Below are 19,290 nucleotides of genomic sequence, written 5' to 3' on the forward strand. Positions count from 1 at the left end.
GGGGGGGGGGGGGGGTAAGGATGAAGAGGAGCTAATCTAATGAGAACAATTGAAACATCGAGAAAGTTTCTTATTTGGGACAATTCTGCTGGGCAACCGCTTGTCAAGTGAACGGAATAAAGTGGGACAAGGAGGAGAGGGCATGTCCTCGTCGGCTGGCGAAGCGAAGGCTCTTCGAGGGTGCATCAGAGAGCAACTTTAACCATCCTCTCGAGCTTTTCTCTTGTGTACACCCTCTTCTTCATCGACTAACCTGTGCAGCTCGCCAGCTAGGAAGCAGTCGTAGACCCAGTTCTCAAGGACGATCTCTTCTTCAGGAAGGCTCTGGTCCGTGTTCCTCCGGCTGCATATGATGTCCAGCAATACGATACCGAAGCTGTAGAGGTGTCGTGATAGGCAGGTTCTTGTGCCATGTACGTTAACAACCTTGATCTCCCAGTTTGCTCATCATGTAATGTATCTATAGAGCCACCAAGTCCTAATAAAACAATCCAAAAGCACAATAGAACTCGGAGTTTAAAAGGATTTGGGTTATGATCAATTGTGTTTCACGACTAAATAAGTTATAAGAATAGTGTCCTATAGAGGCGGCATTTGAGACGGAAAACTCCATCTCTACATAATATAAGGACGGAAAAGTCCATCTCAAAGGGTCCCACTAAAAAACCCCTTATTGCAAAATAATGAGACGAAAATTTTTGTCTCTATTGATGATGAGACGGAAATTTGAGACGAAAAACTCCCATCTTAACCTCATAGATGGAAAAGACCGTCTCAATTTCCGTCTCACTGATTGAAACGGAAAGGGAGAGGAAATCCATCGCCTCTACTTTAGAGACAGAAAACTTTGTCTCTTTTTCCATCTTAGGAATTGAGACCACAATTTGAGACGGACTTTTCATCTCCCATTGAGCAAGATTAAACACAGTTAATGAATTGGTTTTTTTAACTTTTTGATCACGTCGCTAGACACTGTTAGCTTATCTAATATGAATATATGATGACTGTTATGTCCTTGGCCAAGAATAAATTTTAACATCTTATGTTGATATTTTAATTATTATGTACCTATTCATTTAAATGCGGACTATGTTTGATATTATGTGAATTTTGTATAGTTGTGCTGTAGTAGTGTCAAAAGTTTCATATGAGTAGGGTAGGACATATCTACCTGCTTAGATAAGGTTAGATATACGTATTCATGAGAAAAGATATGATATATGCAATGCATGTCTGGTATGATATGAAGGAACGGAAGGAGTATGGAGCGATTATATAATGCAGTCGCAATTTGTATTAACACTTTCATTCTATTTCCTTTTCATTACACAATACCAAATACGAGAACAGATTAGTCGTACCATATAATGCAAGTATGTCGTTGCGAGCCCTGAATAATTATCTAAGAGCGACTTTCTTGCCATTCTAATTTCATCATTATCACATAATCTATCCAAGTTAACGCGTATATCATCGGATCAAAAAATCAAAAGGTACATTTCATCTTGTGATTTGATTATAATCACAGGCATGCTGGTCATTAAGGCTATGTTTGGATTGAGAGATTGGTAGGAATTAGGAGAGCTGAGGAAGGGTTGGATTATTTAACCCATGTTTGGGTATTTATTTTAAGGGGAGGGGAGGGGTTAGGAGGGATTAGTTTATCCCTCTAAAACCCCCAAAATTCTATTCTATCATTGGGATAGGGTTTTTAAAACATTTTAATTTATGTGAAAATACTACTTTATTCATCTATCTCCACTAATCTTAAAGACAAGAATAAAAAGGTACTTTCATCGAAATAATTCATTCTCATCCCACCATTTTAATTTTCTATTCCAACATGGAGTAGGCTATCTTATCCCACCCTTTCCCGCCCACGTTATAATTTTTCTATCCAAACATAGAATTCATTATACTTCGCTTCCCCTCGCTTCCCCACCCCTCCTTATTCTTTCCTTCCCCTCCCCTTCCTCCCCTCCACCCCTTTATATCCAAACAAGCTGTAAGAGTGATTCATTGACCATGCCAATTTGGAGGAAATAAGAAAACCTCATACTAATAGTACCTTCAGTATATAAGGGCTTGTTTGGAAAATGAAAGTTGTTCAACTCTTTTCAACTCTGTTTACTATCCGACAACTGAAGGGGGGAATTTTCCCTTTCCTTGGGACCCAACTGCAGCACATGGGCACGGTCAAATCTGGTTGAAGCTTATTTCAGCAAACACAGTCATGCGGGACTAGTAACGATTAGTCAAACACATCCATGCGGGACCCACTGCTCTTCAAATGTTGCGGCCAGTTTTGTCTTATAGCAAGTTGAACAGAGCAGAGTTGAACATTTTTCATTTTCCAAACACACTCTAAACTACTAGAGTGCAGAATTAAATTGAATTTATATTATTTGTGAAAATCGTACCCATGGTAAGTTGATATTTTTTCAAAATGTATTTTTTTGAGTCATTCTCTTTGGTGAAACCATGCCTTTTTTCTTTATAGGTTTCTTTAGAGAAACATGTGAAGAGATAAATTTCATAAAGAACTATTTCACCAAAAAAAAAAAAGAAAGACGATAGGGAAGGGTGGAGAGAGTAGAGAAATCGAAATAACCTTTAAAAGGTATATAAATTTTTGGAGATTCAACTATGGCTGGCTAACAAAAATAATCACCACAGTTGTTTCTTTTCTATCTATTAGATTCCCTTACGTAAGATCCTAGATATACATATGTCTAAGACTTTTTAATTTTAAGATTCATCTCTCATAGTATGACTATCGATATTTTCGACCATGCATCTTCTCGTTGACACTCGATCTCGCTCGTGAACAATCCAAATCCACTTTAATATTAGACTAGACCGAAATATACTGATTCAATCAAATAAAAAATAATTTAATTACTCAAATAAATAATAATAAATAAATACAAAAAATCATTTTATGTTCGTACACTCTCAATTGAGCCAATGTTTTTAAACCCAGCGCGGCCCGATCGGTCGAATCGGTTGGCCCACGATTGTCCAAGCCGAGTTTAACAAAGTGAAGTTGAAAATTCGGCAAAAACCCGGTTGACCCATAGGCCCGATTGACCCGTCCATTACGGTCGAACCGGTTATTCCGAGAATTTCTTTCTTTCCCTAAGATTTTGCTAGAAAAATGAGAAGCCAAAATATTGAACATCTCCATATTGTAATCCTTTATGCTTTACACGGCAAAAATCACATTTTGAAGTTTTCTTTCCAATTGCAATTCAAATTGCCATAGCATTAATATTCTAAATCTAAATTGCAAGAATTGATTTTTTTTAAAAAAGAAAAGCAAGGCCTAAAGGAAAACGTTTGAAATGGGCATAGCAAAGGAGTTGCTCCCGATGGAAACGGGGCGACTATTTGTAATTTTCGTGAGAATACATTCGTGTTGGTACTTAAATATCAGTGAATTAAATCATTAAGTGTCACTTAATGGGTTAAGTTATTCACTGTTAGCGTTAATTATTAGTAGGTTATAATAATATAACCCATTTGAGAGTATTATATTTTTAACATACTGCATAGAATATTGCTATTTTCATTTATTTTTCAATTCCTTATAATTTATTGAAAGTAAAAAAACAAAAGATAATTAAATCGGCGGTTGAACCGGTCGACCCATGACCCAGCAAAGAGGCCGGGTTAATGCCCGGGGTAGGTTTGAAAACATTGAATTGAGCAAGAACCAAATCTCCAAATTGAAGGAAAAATTATTCAATCTCGTTAAATCCCTACGTTTATCCGATCACTTTTAGAGAGCTCAGCAGTCATGCCCATCGGTAAGCTCAATAGGATTTATGTCAAATGGCATCGACTTTAAGCTCTTCAACATAGAAGGTGAAGTACAGTTTTTGTTCAGGAAGGAACTTTGCCCGTTCATAATTGAATGCCCCCATCGATAATACATGTGGAGCAAAATTGACTTAATAATTCACTATGTAGAACTATTGATTAAGGTTTTTGGTTCTCCTAAATCTCCGCCGAGTGAGAGTGCGACCAATACTCACTCCTTCACTAGTTGACTGAACAATGAGTTCTCGTTATCAATTTCATCGGCTCATCGTACTTCTACAAGTTTACCTAATAAAAATTTGTGGAGCAAAGAAAATGAGGATAGAGAACTGGCACTTGATTTTTCTTGAACAGATGAGTTAGCCTCACGACTTACCGTCATATGGGCGGCTTCCCTAGGTATAAAATTTTAGAGATCCGACCAGATTGGATTTTTCTTTCAATTTAGGGGATTTGGTTCTTGTTCAATTGAGACTGTATGAACACAAGATGATTTTTAGTGTTTGTTTATTATTTGATTGACCCGATATATTTCGGTTCGGTTTAATATCGAAGCGGATCCGATTCGTTCGCGGTGAAGACCAAGCGTCGACATGATCGAAAATATCGATAGTTAAATTATGGGAGGTGAATCTTAAGATTAAAAGAATATTGAATATGTATACGGGCCGCATCTTACATAAAGAAATCTAACCGTTAGAAAAAAAAAAAAAACTGTAGCGGTGATTTTTACTACCAACTATTCTTTAATTACTTTTCGCTTGGTACTGGTAATTAATATTGGTTATGGGCAAATACACTCTCAGGCATCTCCCATTTATATTTATTATTATTATTATTATTATATATAGATAATGATAATCGAATCTGCTAATGGTTTGCATCGAAATTCAAAACAAAACATAGCAAGAATATACTCGACACAAACCGGATAGTGCAGATTTGTGGGACCCGACATCATCTCCCACCGAATCCCATCCCATCCCATCCCATCCCCCTTCTCTCTCGCGCTGTCACCCGTTGTCCAGCACAAACCACTCGGACACCGCCACGTCAAGCCTTGACTCACGGACAGTGCACAGTAGCATTCCCTCCCGATGAATATTATATATATCATCCCGATGTTTTTAATTTAATTTAATTTCCTTAACGGATAACGTATAAATAGAGGCCGTAATAATCGGAGTAAATGGATCCGCTGTTTCTGCAGAGTGAGAGGAGAGAGAGAAGAAGAGGTGGAGGTCTGTGATTTGATCAAACTCAGGCATTTGTTTCGGTTTCTCTTCTTCTGCAATTGTGGTGCTAGGAGGTCAGGGTTCACCTCGGGCCACCGTTCGTCCATTCTGTTGCTCGGAGCTGGCGGTGCTTCGGAGGATCAGTTCTGTTCTCAGGTGGGTTCTCCGATTTCCTCATGTCCGTCGCCCCATTCCAATTTCCGGCTGAGGATTTTTGGTTTCTTCTTGAATGTGGCTTCGGTTTTGGGAATTTTTTGATGAATCGTGGCATTTCGCTATAGAATTGGGAATAAATCTTTTCCCTTTGATTCGATGTGCAATTTGATCGGGAAATTTTTAGCTTCTCAGTTGACGGCGTATCTCTATGCTTATCTGGTGAATCAGCGTTGATGAGTTCAGTAGATCATTGTATTCAAATGCCTCTGGGTCAGAATAGTGCAGAAACTGAAATTGGCATCGTTTTTTATTGTGTAGTTTTTTTTTTTGGCTGATTTTTGAATTTAAGTAGAGCTTGGATGTTTACAGGCAGATAACTGATCATGTTCGGTTCTGAAAGCGGTGATGATGGTTCTGCACTTGCGGAGCCTCCTGATCCAGATGTTGTTGAGATTGATCCAACTGGGCGATATACTCGGGTAACAATTTTTCTTTCTTGCCGATAAATATCTCAATTTTGGCAATGATATTGCAGATTCCTGCCTTTAATCTCTCTGTGGCTCAGTTGTAAAGGTAAAAGAGATGAACTTCACAAAGCTCAGTTCTGTTTTTCTTGTTTATTGTTATTTTTCTTGGTGATTGATGTTGTTCTAGTTTGCTGAAAAAATAATTGACGTCAATTTGTTATGGATTTAACAGTACAAAGAAGTGCTCGGCAAAGGTGCTTTCAAGATAGTGTATCCATTTCTTTAGTTTCTGGAGGTGGAGCCTTTTTGGTGCTTTACTAAATCTTATCAGAGCCAAATCACTTCTAAAAGGACATGCAATGGTATAGGAAAGACTTTCATGAAACGACGACCCAAAGGCTTCTATCTCCTACCAGTTATGAACTTATGATCATTCTTTTGATTAACAAATGGAGAAAAAAAAAGGAGTTGATTGACTTTTTGCATATGTTATAACTTAATTATCTAGTTTATGGAGAGAAGCATGTAGGATGTTAAAGATCAAAGAAAATTCTAAAAGGGTCGGGCATCATTCTGGCAGGAAGAAAGACATTTCTTGGACAATAAACAAAAATTATACGACGTTGTTGCATGCAATGTATGTCATGTCAGATCTATCAAGTTTCCTTGACCACTTATGTCTAGCTACAAGGCATTTGACGAAGTAAACGGGATTGAGGTGGCTTGGAGCCAACTTTCGATTGATGAGGTGCTCCATTCCAGGGATGATTTAGAAAGGCTGAAGGCTGAAGTTTTTCTCCTGAGGTCATTGAGGCATAGCAATATTATAAGGTTTTATAACTCTTGGATTGATGAGAACAATAAGACAGTTAATATCATTACGGAGTTGTTCACTTCGGGTAGCCTCAGACAGTGAGTTTATTATCCTAGTTCTATTTTTAGTTTGTTTCATTTACGTTACAATGAGACTAGCCAAATAATAATGATCGTGACTTATGATGTAGGTACAGGAAGAAACACAAGAAAGTTGACACTAAGGCTGTGAAGGGATGGGCGAGGCAGATATTGATGGGATTGAGCTATCTTCATGGCCAAGACCCTCCAATCATACACAGGGACTTGAAGTGCGATAACATATTTGTTAATGGTCACCTAGGAGAAGTTAAAATTGGAGATCTTGGATTGGCCACTGTAATGGAGCAGGCAAGCGCCAAAAGTGTAATAGGTACTGTTTCAATTTTATTTTTTTTTAATTTGTAAAGATTTCCGGTAATTGTTCTTGCTGTAATGCCCCGAAATTTTCCTTGTGATGCATAGAGATGTCATCTTCATAGATGGTCCAAGTTTTGATGTTAGTTCCGTTTTATTTTTTGACTGCAAGGGTGTGTTTTGTAGGCACACCTGAGTTCATGGCACCTGAATTGTACGAAGAGGATTATAACCACTTAGCTGATATATATTCCTTTGGAATGTGCATGCTCGAGATGGTTACTTTCGAATATCCTTATAGCGAATGTAGAAATTCAGCTCAGATATTTAAGAAGGTCTCATCTGTAAGTTTACCTTTTCTTGTTGAATTGAAGTTTCATCTTTAAGTAACTTGTTATAATGTTAGATGTTATGTTGCAGTTTATTCTAGATTAAATTATAATTTTTATGAAACAATAATGTTCAATCTTCTATTTATTTAGGGCATAAAGCCAGCTGCTCTCTCCAAGGTGAAAGATCCTGATGTTAAAGAATTTATTGAGAAGTGTTTGCTCCCCGTATCGGAAAGACTGTCGGCAGACGAGCTTTTGATGGATCCATTTCTTCAAATTATTGGATCGGCAAAAAACCGTCCTCTCCCACTTCCTGATATCATCCTGCCCAAAACTGGAGCTTTTGGAGATCGCTGTCTAATGTCAGAAGGACCGGCTACTGTGCAGAATGAAATACTTCAATTAGATGCCCTTGATGATTTGCCTATAGTTAAATTATACCAGAATTCAACCGACGATGGAACCCCTTCTCTCTGTGTGGAGGTTGCGAAGAGGGCAAGGGACGCGACCTTTCTGTTAAATGGAGAGGAAAATGACGAGAACTCTGTGTCCTTGACCCTCCGGCTAGCTGAAAACGGTTGGTGTACCATCTAATGCCTGTTCCATATCAATATTGGTTAGGGATGAAGTTGAGCTGAGTGTAGGACTGCCATTGTTTGACTCCTGAAAACTGTAGGTCTAGCTTGACTGGATATGTTTTCTTGACTTGTGCTTGGATCATACTAGATAGGCTTGAACTTTGTTCAAGCTTATCTCAGTGTCCTTTGATGAACTAAGATGAAGCCAAATCTAGCTGCAGCAGAGTCTGAGATAGCTTTGGCTTGGCCAAGTTAGAGCTGTACATCAGGGCTGAGATTCTTGAAATTGTGGTGTATTGGTAATTAATAAGAGAGAAGCTCGTTTAAGCTCATGACCCTCTCTGGTGGAGTATTTAGAGCTTCTTAGCAGCTACTGAATTAGAAAGCTCGTTGAGCTTTTGATTTGCTATCTTGCATCTAGATGAACTGGCTGAGCTCGCATGTAGTTTCACTTGTCCAAACCCTTACTCTCGACGGCTGTATTGCAACAATTCTAATGTGTTATCTAAATCAATTTTTATTTGCAGGACGTGCGAGGACCGTTAATTTTCTATTCTATCTCGACAGCGATACAGCTCATTCGGTTTCTGCTGAAATGGTGGTGCAGCTCGAGCTAGGGCCTCAACAAGTAAATTGCATGGCAGAATTGATCGATTTGCTGCTGATGAACTTGTTGAAGAATTGGCAAGTTTCTCACCCTTCCGGCCATTTGGTGAGTGCTACTTATCACAAAGAGCCGCGGTCGCTGAATCACAACCATAGCTCTGCCAAATTTCTTGAAGGCGCTTGCGAGCCTGTCGAGTCAGAAGTCAAGTCCCTTGCACTGGCCCTCCAGAGCTCGGCCACCCTGGACGACGAGGGCTCAGACATGTCTTACATGTCTGCTACTTCTAACGACTGGAATGACGCTACAAGCTCGATCGACTCGAGGCATGATATGGACGTTTGTTCCGACTATGATCAGAGTAAGGTATCTGATCTGGGAAGGAACAGTGCTGGAAATCCAGCCCCCCTTCCAGTAGATGAATCTCCACTGTTCACCCTGGGGAATGATGCGCAGCTGAAGATGGAGCTCGAGATGATCGAGCGGGAATACCAGGAAACCAAGAGGCGGATCTCAAGGAGGAGAGAGGAGGCAATCCTGCGGGCAAGGAGGAGGCTGTCCCTTCAGAACACGGAGCAATTTCACTGACCATATAAAAATCTGTGTGGTACAATTTGCTTCATTCTTTTCTTCTTTCTATTTATTTTATTTTATTTCCCTTCTTGTTTCCTTCGTGGGGGCAGTTCTTTGTCAAAATCCGTCGCAATTGTACAAAGTTTTGTCATTCTTCTGCAGGAGAATTTCTGTAAATCTCTGTGCTTCCTCCTCTTTAGTACTGTCCTTGGTTGTGATCAACTTGTAATTATGTCGGGTTTCATATGTCGATAGTCATGTTTGAGGTAAATTCCCGAACATCCCCTATAGTTTCATTTAAGTTTCGCTGGAAGATCTCGACGCTTTACAGGACTTGGCATAAATTATACAAAGTAAAATTGTATTTTACCGAAATTACAGTTATAAAAAAATAATTTCTTAATAAAGTGTTAAAAGCTAAAAGGGCAAAAGATATTTTAATCCACATTTTCGCCGGTTTAATCTTAGTCTTTTTTTTTTTGTCATTCTAGTTGTCAGCATTTCGTTTTTTGTCACTAAAGTCCTGTCATCCCTTTTACCATTAAAAGCACATTCATCCAAAAAAAAGAAAGGTAATCATATTTAACAATACTAATTTTCGAAATATTAAGAAAAATAACAGAACTTCGGCCCCTAAACCACCAGAAAAAAATAAAATAAATAAATAAATATATATGTTAAGCAATTCGAATAAACTGAAAAAAGAACACGAAACTAGAAGGAGAAGGGATAAAGGGGAGAGAATGGTGTGGGCCTTGCCTACGGTCGTCGCCCATCGAGTCGACGGGCCACCGCCCCCTCCTATCCCGGTTAATTTTTTTTTCTTTTGTCAAATTTTTTAGTTTGGTCAATAGGGATTATTAGTGACCACCACTGTCTTATTGGGATTATTAACGACAAAGGATGTTGCTGGCAACCCTGAATGGAAGGTGATGGTTATTGACAAGCCCCCCCCATCCTCTTCTCCCCTTTTCCTATCATGTTCTTCTTCTTTTCTTTAATTTTTCTCTTGTACTTTTAAATTTTTCAAAAATTATATTACTATTTTTGGGGCAAAAAATGTGTTTTTTTAATCAAAAATTGAACAGTCGGACTACGATGGCAACAAAAGGTTAATAAAGAATATAGCAATTAAAAAACAGTTAAGAATAAAAATCCCAAACGTCAAAGGTTGGGCTCCAACCAAAGTGCCTTTCCAAAACTACTGCGTGGTTTTTCGGGTTATCCAGTCGGGTCGGTTCGGGTCGGGTCACCGCGACGCCGCCCTCGGTTTGGCGGGACAGCATATATCATTCAAAATAAGGGAAAAAGCCCCGCCAAGCCAAGAGAGCCAAAACCACCGCGAAACCTCTCTCTCTCTCTCGAGATCAGATCGGGAAATCGCCAATCCCCTGAACCCTAGAACCCACGGGAAGTTAGGTCACGGCACAGCTCCGGCGGAGCGCGGGAAATGCCGAGAGAAGATGCACAGCTGAGCTCGGCCAAGCGGGCGTACCGCAGCGCCCAGGCCGAGGGCAACAGGCAGGAGGAGGCCCGGTGGGCGAACACGGTCGGCAATATCCTGAAGAACCGCGGGGAGTACGTAGAGGCCCTCAGGTGGCTGCGCCTGGACTATGAAGTCACCTCCAAGCACCTGCCGGTGAAGCAGCTCCTGCCCACCTGTCAGTCCCTCGGCGAGGTCTATCTCCGGCTCGAGCACTTCAAGGACGCCCTCATTTACCAGGTACAGCAGGGACGAGACCCTCTAAGCCTTTCTCATGGCGGGCTTTAGTTGAATTTCTGGTATCGTCCGCGAGGAAGCTAAGAAATGTGGAGAAGCTTCGGTTTCATCCCCTTTCGGATTGAGAAAATGAACTCCATTTCTCAATTCTTCATTTTCAGATTCCGCGGAGTATGCTTTTAGCCATCTTTTTATGCCAAAATAAGATTAAAAATATGAATTGTTGGTTCCATTTGTTTTGGGGAAACTGTATATCCCGGTGTTCTGATTGAGGAGGGCATTACAGAATCAGATGAACTGTCTCAGTTTACTTGAATTTAGTCCCGGGGCTGCCAATGACAAGGAACAGGCTTGTCGAGCCATTTTCCGAGTGGTGTCAGTTCAAGAAAATAGCAGATTCTAAGTAAGAGCTTTGTCCTGACATTTGTCAGCATTGACCCTTGTTTGTGGTCTGAGGTTTGAGAGGCATTTTAGTAGCAAGTCTGTGTCCTGTGAAAGGTTTCGGTCATTATTTAGCTGAATCTGTAGGGTGTAGACCGGTACAGGTGCAGAATTTGCTGCCTAATGCCTTCAACTGGAATGTTTTTACGATCGAAAATGATGGCAGTTAACAAGGGTACTTTCATTTCATTAATTTAATGGCAGAAAAAACACTTGGAGCTTGCCAAGGACTCTGATGACCTTGTCGAACAGCAGAGGGCTAGTACACAGCTTGGTCGGACATACCATGAGATGTTTTTAAGATCTTCTGATGATCATATTTCGATTCGAAATGCGAAGAAGTACTTCAAGTCTGCTATGAAGCTTGTGGAGACTCTCAAGCATAGCCCACCAACTGACAAATCCTCTTTCTTGAAAGAATACATTGATGCACATAACAACATTGGTATGCTTGAACTCGATCTTGATAACTTGAAAGAGGCCGAAAAGATATTGACTAAAGGATTAGAGATATGTAATGAGGAAGAGGTTCCTGAAGATGATGATGGTCGCAGCAGGCTAAATCACAATCTCGGGAACGTTTACACCGAGCTGAGAAAGTGGGATAAGGCGAAGCACCATATTGAGAAGGATATCATAATCTGCAAGAGAATAGGACACTGCCAAGGTGAGGCAAAGGGCTACATTAACCTTGGAGAATTGCATTACAGGGTTCAAAGGTATGATGATGCAATTCTTTGCTATCAGAAGGGACTTGATCTGGCGAAATCCATGGAGGATGAGGACGCATTAGTCGAGCAAATTGAACAAAATATTAATATTGTGAAACAAGCTATGAAGGTGATGGACGAACTAAAGAGTGAGGAGCAGAATTTCAAGAAGCTTGCTCGAAGCTTGGCAGCTGCTAGAGGCACCTCCAGGGAAAGGAAGTGTCTATTAGAGCAGAATAAATCTCTCGATTTACTTATAGAGAAGTCAAGCATAATATCTGCGTGGCTGAAGGTCAGTTCCATGTTCTATGAGAACTTTACATTATGGTTGTTCCATTTTTGGAGTTCTATGCAATTTGCCTCTCTTTTTTCTTCGTGCAAAATAACCAACTTCCGTGGAATGAAGAAAACAGGTCTCTGGATGTGTCTACATTTTATGAGATATTATGTAATAAGCTCGGGAAGAAATTAACCATATGATCAATTGTTGAAGTGCCTTGGATTGTCATTTGGATAATAAAAGAGTCATGCTTTCTCGCTCTATACTTTTAGGAGTGGCTGTTTACGATTTAGTGCATCATGTGGAAGCTTATAATGTCTACATAATGTGCTGAATATTGTACGTGTAGCTTCTCTATATCGCTCCTATACATAGAGATTTAGGGTTGGCCTGGAGAAGTCATCATAGAGCTAGAACGTTGTGCATTTCCTGTGCTTAATTCTTTTTCCATACCTTGCTCCGATTTTCCTTTTGCAGCATCTCGAATTTGCCAAGCGGAAGAAAAGAATTGCAGTAGAGCTCTGTGACAAGGAAAAACTGAGTGACTCTTACCTTGTCATTGGGGAGTCATACCAGAAGCTCAGAAATTTTGTAAAAGCTCTTAAATGGTACAACAAGAGTTGGGAGATCTACCAATCTATTGGCAACATGGAGGTGGGTTACTTATAAATTTTATGAGAACACACGAGTGTCCTCCAAGTTTTCTCTAAATTTCACCATTTCGGAGAGAGCATAATAGGACATGCTTTAGGAATCTTTTCCTTTATCTTAGTCTTTACATAAGATTCCACGGAAGTCAAAAAGGTGACCTTGAAAATGGTAAATCATATGCCTACATGTCGAAGGGAAGATTTGTTCATTGTATGCTGAGGTTTCTGGGCTGTTCACTTTCATAATTTTGCTTTGATTTTTAGGGGCAAGCACTGGTGAAGATAAACATTGGCACTGTTCTCGACTGTGATGGGAACTGGAGAGGCGCACTGAATGCTTACGAAGAAGGTTATAGGTGATCATATCCTTTCCGTAGGATCTTGTTTCTTCTTTTCTCTGAGTGGATTAACGTTACAGTTATTGAGACAAAATTTAGTTTTTGCAAAGAAGCCAATGAATGAACCAAAAGCACATTTCTTTTCTTTCTCAGATTTCTTTATCTTAGTGAACAATCTCTATGCCTCATTGCAGGATTGCTGTAGAAGCTAATCTTCCTTCTATACAGCTTTCTGCCCTAGAGAACATGCATTACAGCCACATGATCAGATTTGACAACATTGAAGAAGCAAGGTAAAGCTCTGTGTTCATGAGGCCATAACAGTATACTTTTACCTTTTCTAGGATAATGGACTAGAGAATGGGATAACAGAAATAATGTTTTAAGCCAACTAATGCAGGCGCTTGCAGCTTCTAATTGACAAGCTGAAGCAATCGGATGATGAAAATCTTGAAGCACACAACATGGGAGCAGAATGTTGCTCTGAGACAGACACGGAGGGCGATAATAGGCCTACAGCTTGCAGTTCCCCCTTGACAAGTACATCCAGTGCTCGTGAAACAGAATTGAACTATGTGGAAGAGTTAACTGATGACACCCCCTTAGTCTCATTTCTCCGAAGAAACAATCGACCATTGAAGTTGAAAACTACTCTTCCTGGGGAACCCAATACTCTGGAGAGGTCCAACGCGGTTTCTCCAAGTCCAGCAAGATCATCTGGTACAATTGTTGGTCGTAAACGCGTTCACCTAGTGCTTTCTGATGATGAAGATGATGCACAAGCTGATACAGAATGCGGGAGCCTTCAGAAATGTTCTGCTGAAGCGGTCGGCACTTCTGGTGGAAGTGGTTGTAAGTCTGACCAACTTTAGCTTTGGATTTCCATCTTCTGTCAAGGAATACTGACTACTACTTTCTTTGTTAATCTGCAGCCCACTGTAAAAGAAGTCCAACATCTGTTCGACATAACTCCAAATATAATATAAATTTATACAATCCGATCAATCTTGAAGAAAGCACATGTTCTTACAGAACCAGGAGTTCTAGTAAAGTGGCTTCACAAAACGGCAAAGGAGATATATCAAACTGTGATGATGCTCATGATGTTATCTCAGGAGGCTCAAAGTGCAACTTCAATGCTAGGGAGGACTTTCTAAATAAGCAGATTGTTGCTCATTTGGGTCCTCATGCTTCTGCCAACAAATCTGAAGTACGTAACAGTTGCCATCTAGTGCCCGACAGGGTGCGGGAAATATTTTGTTGCATGTAAAGCATTTTTGCAGCTTCCTATCGGATCATCATTGTTAATAAGGTGTTCACTATTTAGACATGGAAAAATGGTTATTCTTTTAGGAGGGATACATTCTACATGGAACCTCAGGTCTGATAAGCCAAAATATAAGGATCTCTTCATGGTAAAGCTAGATTCTTGTGATATTGCTGATGCATCATCTTTTGACCTTGCTATGATTAAACATTATCATATGATTTTGTTACCCATTCCACTGTCGAAGTCATTACTCAATCATGATAAGTTCTGGGGAAATTCTCAACTGCAGCGGTTTATAACATTCCAAATTGATGATGACCTGGTTCGCATAGAGGCTGGCTCCTTCTTGTCTGATGTTAATCTCAGCATTGAATCTCTGAAGGCTCAGTTGGCATGTTTATACTATTTACAGCTTCCCACAGAGAAGAGATTGAAGGGTAAATGAATCTGCAACTTTATTGTTTTCCAGTCAAAGAGTGTCCAGTTTTGGAATTATCAGTCCAAAAATATAAGAAAAGCAGTCCAAATTATTTGACTCTTCATTCTTGCTTGATCTGCTCCGTTTGGATTGTTTATAATAGTTTATTGCCTTGGTCCCTCCAAATAGGTCTCTTGCCAATCATCGAACAACTTAAAAGTTGCGGAAGAATACTTGAACGGTTGGAAGCTGTTGAAGGCATAGAAGATCTTGTTGAGAATGGCATAGTTGAAGTATTAGTTGGTGGTATGTTCTGCAGTTATTTTATCTATTTGAGAACTTTCTTATATGGAGAAGTAGATAGAAATTTTTAGATGGGATCTTGTAGGTTGGATCCAGAAACCCCTGATGAAGCTATATGTTGGCTGCTGTGAGGACTTATCTGAGGCACCCAACTTGAAGTTGCTGACAAGGCTCTACAATCTGGAGGTATTAACTGAAGCTAGCTTTATTACCAGTTACAGGGATTGAAAACTTCCTCTACTATTGACCAATTGAAATATTACCTAAACACTATGAATATCAGTTGAACGTTTAAGGGGCTCTCTCTATAATAGGTCTCAGAAGATGAAGTAATTGTGTCTGATTGCGAGTTGCAAGATGTGTCCGTAACTCCGCTACTGAATGCATTGAATGTCCATGGAACAATTGCAATGCTAAATCTTTCTCACAATCTGCTGGGTAAGTTTCTGAATCCTAGGTTATGTTCAGATTCATTTGATCTTCCTCAATGAACGATGCATGATCATTCCCTCAACAAGTTTTCTTGTCCAAATCATTTGTTTCTAGTAGTCCACTAAAGAAATGAATCAAACGAAATATATATATATATATATATATATTCTTGGTAATCTGATCTGTTTATGGGTGAACCCTTCCAGGAAATGGAACAATGGAGAAACTTCAACAAATATTTAAATCATCAGGCCAAAACTATGGGGACTTGAGTCTGGATTTGCATTGCAATCGATTTGGTCCAACAGCTTTATTTCAGGTTTGTTAAGAACGCAGTAATGATTCCACCATGCTTTAATTTCCTGATTTTTCTTTGCCTTTGTTCCATTTGCTTTGCTTCACTTGAAGTCCCCCTAATGATGTGGTTCGATATGATTCTGCATCTTCTCTTGTTTTTCTTTTCCTAGTGAATCATAAATCCAGATTATGGTTTTGGAAGACCAAGTTTTGTCTTTTGAATGGATTTGATGAGCTTATTTAATTATACTCTGCAGATATGTGAGAGTCCAGTTTTGTTTGCACGATTGGTGGTCCTTAATATTTCTGGGAACCGTCTCACTGATGCTTGTGGATCTTATATTTCAACTATTCTGAAAAATTGTAAAGGTAAGGAGCTCCCACTCTTGCAAAATGTACCTAAACTAGTCGTCACGAACATGTTGTATAATTGGCTCAGAGATTTTTCATGTGTTCTGATTATTTCTCTTTTGTAGCCCTTGACAGTTTGAACATAGAACGTTGTTCTATCTCATCCAGGACTATTCAGAAGGTTGCTGATGCAATTGAAGCTGGGTCTATGCTCTCACAGCTTTGGATAGGTACGCAGTTCTGAAAAAGGTTCTTTTTTTCTTTTTCTTTTTTGGGTGGGGGGGGGGGGGGGGGGGGGGGGGGGGGGTTGGTGGTTAGAATCACACGCAAAAAAAGTAATTTCTTGAGTAACATTTGTGAATTTCTCTTTATTAGGACATAATGACAATATATCGGGAAATGCCATCATTAAGTTACTGTCCAAACTCAGCACTCTGAGTAGGTATGGTATCTTCTCTGCTCTCTTATTCTTTGGCAAGTTATCAGCAAGATGCATTTCCAAATATGGAAATAAAATAACTACATTTGAGGTTTACATCCTACAGATTTTCGGAGCTGAGTCTTAATGGATTGAAGTTGATGAAACCGGCCGTTGACAGTCTCTGTCAACTGGTTAAAACCTTGTCCCTTTCTGGACTTATGCTCGGCGGTACCAGTATTGGAACTGTAAGTAAATTGAAGTTGTGGGCTTGAAGCCCATACCATGATACTCTCTTTCCTTGCTTATCACCTAAGTATCAACATTATCTTGGGTCCAGGATGGGGCACTTCAGTTGACAGAATCATTGTTGTGCGAGACCCATGAGCTCGTGAAATTTGACGTGTCATGTTGCCGGCTGTCTTCCATGTACTTTTCCCAATTTAGCACGGATACTCTGCTTGGCGCAATTTCAGATCTGAATTTGGGAGGAAACATTATCAATCAAGAGGTTCATTATATATTTAATGCTCTAATCAGAATGTATCTAATGGATATTGCTCAAGTTAGTGATCAGTAAGACAATATTTGGTGCAGGGAGCCACTGCATTGGCGTCAATGCTTAGAAGTTATCAGTGCAGCACAAGAGTATTGGTATTGAATAAGTGCAAGCTTGGTCTTTCTGGAGTTCTTCAAATCATTCAGGCGCTAGCCGGTTTGATCCCAATCTCATCTTGCTTTATATGCCCAAGTCATGAATAGCCAAATTCTGTGCATCACTTCGCTGTTGTTGTTGTTGCCGTATCAGGGAATAGTTCGGTGAAAGAGCTTGATCTGGCCTATAATGTGGATGAGCCCGAAAGAGAAGCCCTTCAACGTGACATAACACGAGAAGGAAAGTCAGATGACTCTTTACAGCCCAAGAATCCTGAATCTTCTTCTCACCACGTTCAAAATGATTTATGTGCCTTGAATCATGAGTGTAGTCAGCTCGAAGTTGCCGATAGTGAAGATGAAAGGACAAGATTAGAACTTCATCCTTGCGGAATGGATCAGAGCTGTGCTAGCTCTTGTGATAGAGTTCCTCTCCCTGATTGCCCGTTTATTGAGAAACTGTCTGCTGCAATCGGGTCTGCAAGGCAGTTAGAGCTATTGGACCTCAGCAACAATGGGTTCTCCTCCGCCGCTGTGGAATCGTTTTACGCTTCGTGGTCTAATTCAAGGGCTGTTAACTCGGCCCTTAGGCATGCAGATGGACAAGTGCTCCATCTCTCAGTCCCGGATAACCGGTGCTGCCGTGTCAAATCCTGTTGCAGGAGGGATTAGCTTCTGCAGCCCTGGAATCTCTCTCAACTTTGTCACTATGAGTTATTGCTTCAACTTGATTTCAGAGAACTGGACATATCAGTGCGGGACGACACGTTTTTTTTTTTTTCATTTGGGTATTCTTAATAATATATGTAAATGCTTGTAAAAACTGATCAACTATATGTTGCTTTGTTGGGAGGTACATGAAAATGGGCTCACGGTATGTTCATTCTGTTGTTAAAAACTTCTAGTGGAGTACCTGTCCTCTTCGAACTAAAGGAAAGACGGAAAGAAAATGAAATTGGAAGAAAACAGAATAAAATGGCCTCTCGTGTTTAGTAGTTGGAATTTTAATTCGCAGGCTTTCTTCGTGAAATCATAGCACGAGAGATAATGAGTTTGGAATTTATCTCGGTCATAATTCCATCGAATGATAATGCAATTCTTTTCGTCCGTGCCTGTTCTTGCAGGAATTGATGTGGCATTATGAGTCTCTGCCTCTGGCATTATCTTCTCTGGTTGATGGTGATCCTAAACTGTTCATATTCATACCGATTAGAAAGGAGTTAACGTATAATCACTATGTTAATTACGTCATCCTCGAAAAGCTTCTGAGAATGAGCGAAAGCGAAAGATCCCGCATCATGTTAAAGCTAGAAGAACAGGAGGAAGAGGTTCATTATTCACCAACTTTACACAACAAACGTGCGAAAAGTGAGCAGTCTTTGGTTCGGAAAAACGCATGATTAGCATAAGATTTCCAGAAGATTGTTCCTTTTCCCTGTCTGTTCTTTCAATTGAATTCTTTAATCCACATCGAGAACGTTGGGCCCACATCCTCCACGGATGTCATAATTACGCTTCCACGAGCCTTTTCATTATATTTTCTTTTTAAAATACAAAATATTTTCAACTCGTTAATTGATACAAATTAAGAATTCAATATCGGCTTATGAATAGTACTTTCAATAAGTTTCAAGCACTTTTATACTTCAGGTTAAATTCGTTCGGCGTCAGTGTAGTTTGCCAATACCACATCTCGTGATTTTCAGTTAGATAATTGATTAGGAATCAGGAATTGCTTTTGGGTTTCTCTATTATCATTTTTCCATGAAAACATGAACCAATGTTCTGTGAGTGGTTCTTATTCCGCCTCTCTTTTTGGTCAACAAAGGTCCGAGAAATATTTCAAATCAAAATGGATGGGACTAGATTAATATATACGGCCTGGAAAGACCACAGTAAGGTATGAAGAACGCATTGTTTATATACTTCCCGACAAATTCCGGAATATATGTTTCATACACATATTTTATAGTTTTCTTTTTATGAATATACATATTTTATAGTTGTTTATTCGGGTAGATGTCTAGCACAA

The 19,290-nt window shown here is 39.7% G+C and overlaps 3 protein-coding genes across 4 annotated transcripts in view; 2 read left to right on the plus strand and 1 right to left on the minus strand.

Moving 5' to 3' along the window:
* Positions 1-5,235, minus strand: part of LOC116200376 (G-type lectin S-receptor-like serine/threonine-protein kinase LECRK3) — a 27,249-nt gene extending 22,014 nt beyond the window's left edge. The window contains exons 1-2 of the mRNA XM_031531225.1: positions 5,144-5,235; positions 204-343 (exon numbers count right to left, since the gene is read on the minus strand). Of these exons, the coding sequence (XP_031387085.1) occupies positions 204-343; positions 5,144-5,235 (232 nt within the window). The remainder of the gene's footprint in view (positions 1-203; positions 344-5,143) is intronic.
* On the plus strand, positions 4,977-9,257 carry LOC116201409 (probable serine/threonine-protein kinase WNK6). 2 transcript variants are annotated; one of them, XM_031532647.1, is made up of 8 exons: positions 4,978-5,213; positions 5,583-5,692; positions 5,913-5,950; positions 6,365-6,592; positions 6,685-6,905; positions 7,076-7,233; positions 7,372-7,798; positions 8,327-9,257. In XM_031532647.1, exons 2-8 carry the CDS (start codon positions 5,597-5,599, stop codon positions 8,989-8,991), a joined length of 1,833 nt encoding a protein of 610 aa, XP_031388507.1. In that variant the 5' UTR covers positions 4,978-5,213; positions 5,583-5,596; the 3' UTR covers positions 8,992-9,257. The 2 variants fall into 2 exon arrangements, with proteins under 2 accessions (XP_031388508.1, XP_031388507.1); XM_031532648.1 differs by lacking the exons at positions 5,913-5,950; positions 6,365-6,592 and having other exon boundaries at positions 4,977-5,213.
* A 1,000-nt stretch (positions 9,258-10,257) lies between these two features.
* On the plus strand, positions 10,258-18,156 carry LOC116198542 (protein TONSOKU). Its single transcript, XM_031528710.1, has 19 exons — positions 10,258-10,699; positions 11,342-12,139; positions 12,605-12,781; positions 13,042-13,133; positions 13,310-13,408; positions 13,516-13,967; positions 14,048-14,325; positions 14,675-14,822; positions 14,993-15,109; positions 15,192-15,292; positions 15,421-15,544; positions 15,745-15,857; positions 16,093-16,204; positions 16,312-16,416; positions 16,562-16,628; positions 16,732-16,852; positions 16,945-17,115; positions 17,202-17,319; positions 17,413-18,156. The coding sequence occupies exons 1-19, from the start codon at positions 10,427-10,429 to the stop codon at positions 17,928-17,930; spliced, it is 3,984 nt and encodes a 1,327-aa protein (XP_031384570.1). The 5' UTR covers positions 10,258-10,426; the 3' UTR covers positions 17,931-18,156.
* The last annotated feature ends 1,134 nt before the right edge of the window (positions 18,157-19,290 follow it).

This window comes from Punica granatum, chromosome 3, assembly GCF_007655135.1.
Source record: "Punica granatum isolate Tunisia-2019 chromosome 3, ASM765513v2, whole genome shotgun sequence".
NCBI classification, from domain to species: Eukaryota; Viridiplantae; Streptophyta; class Magnoliopsida; order Myrtales; family Lythraceae; genus Punica; species Punica granatum.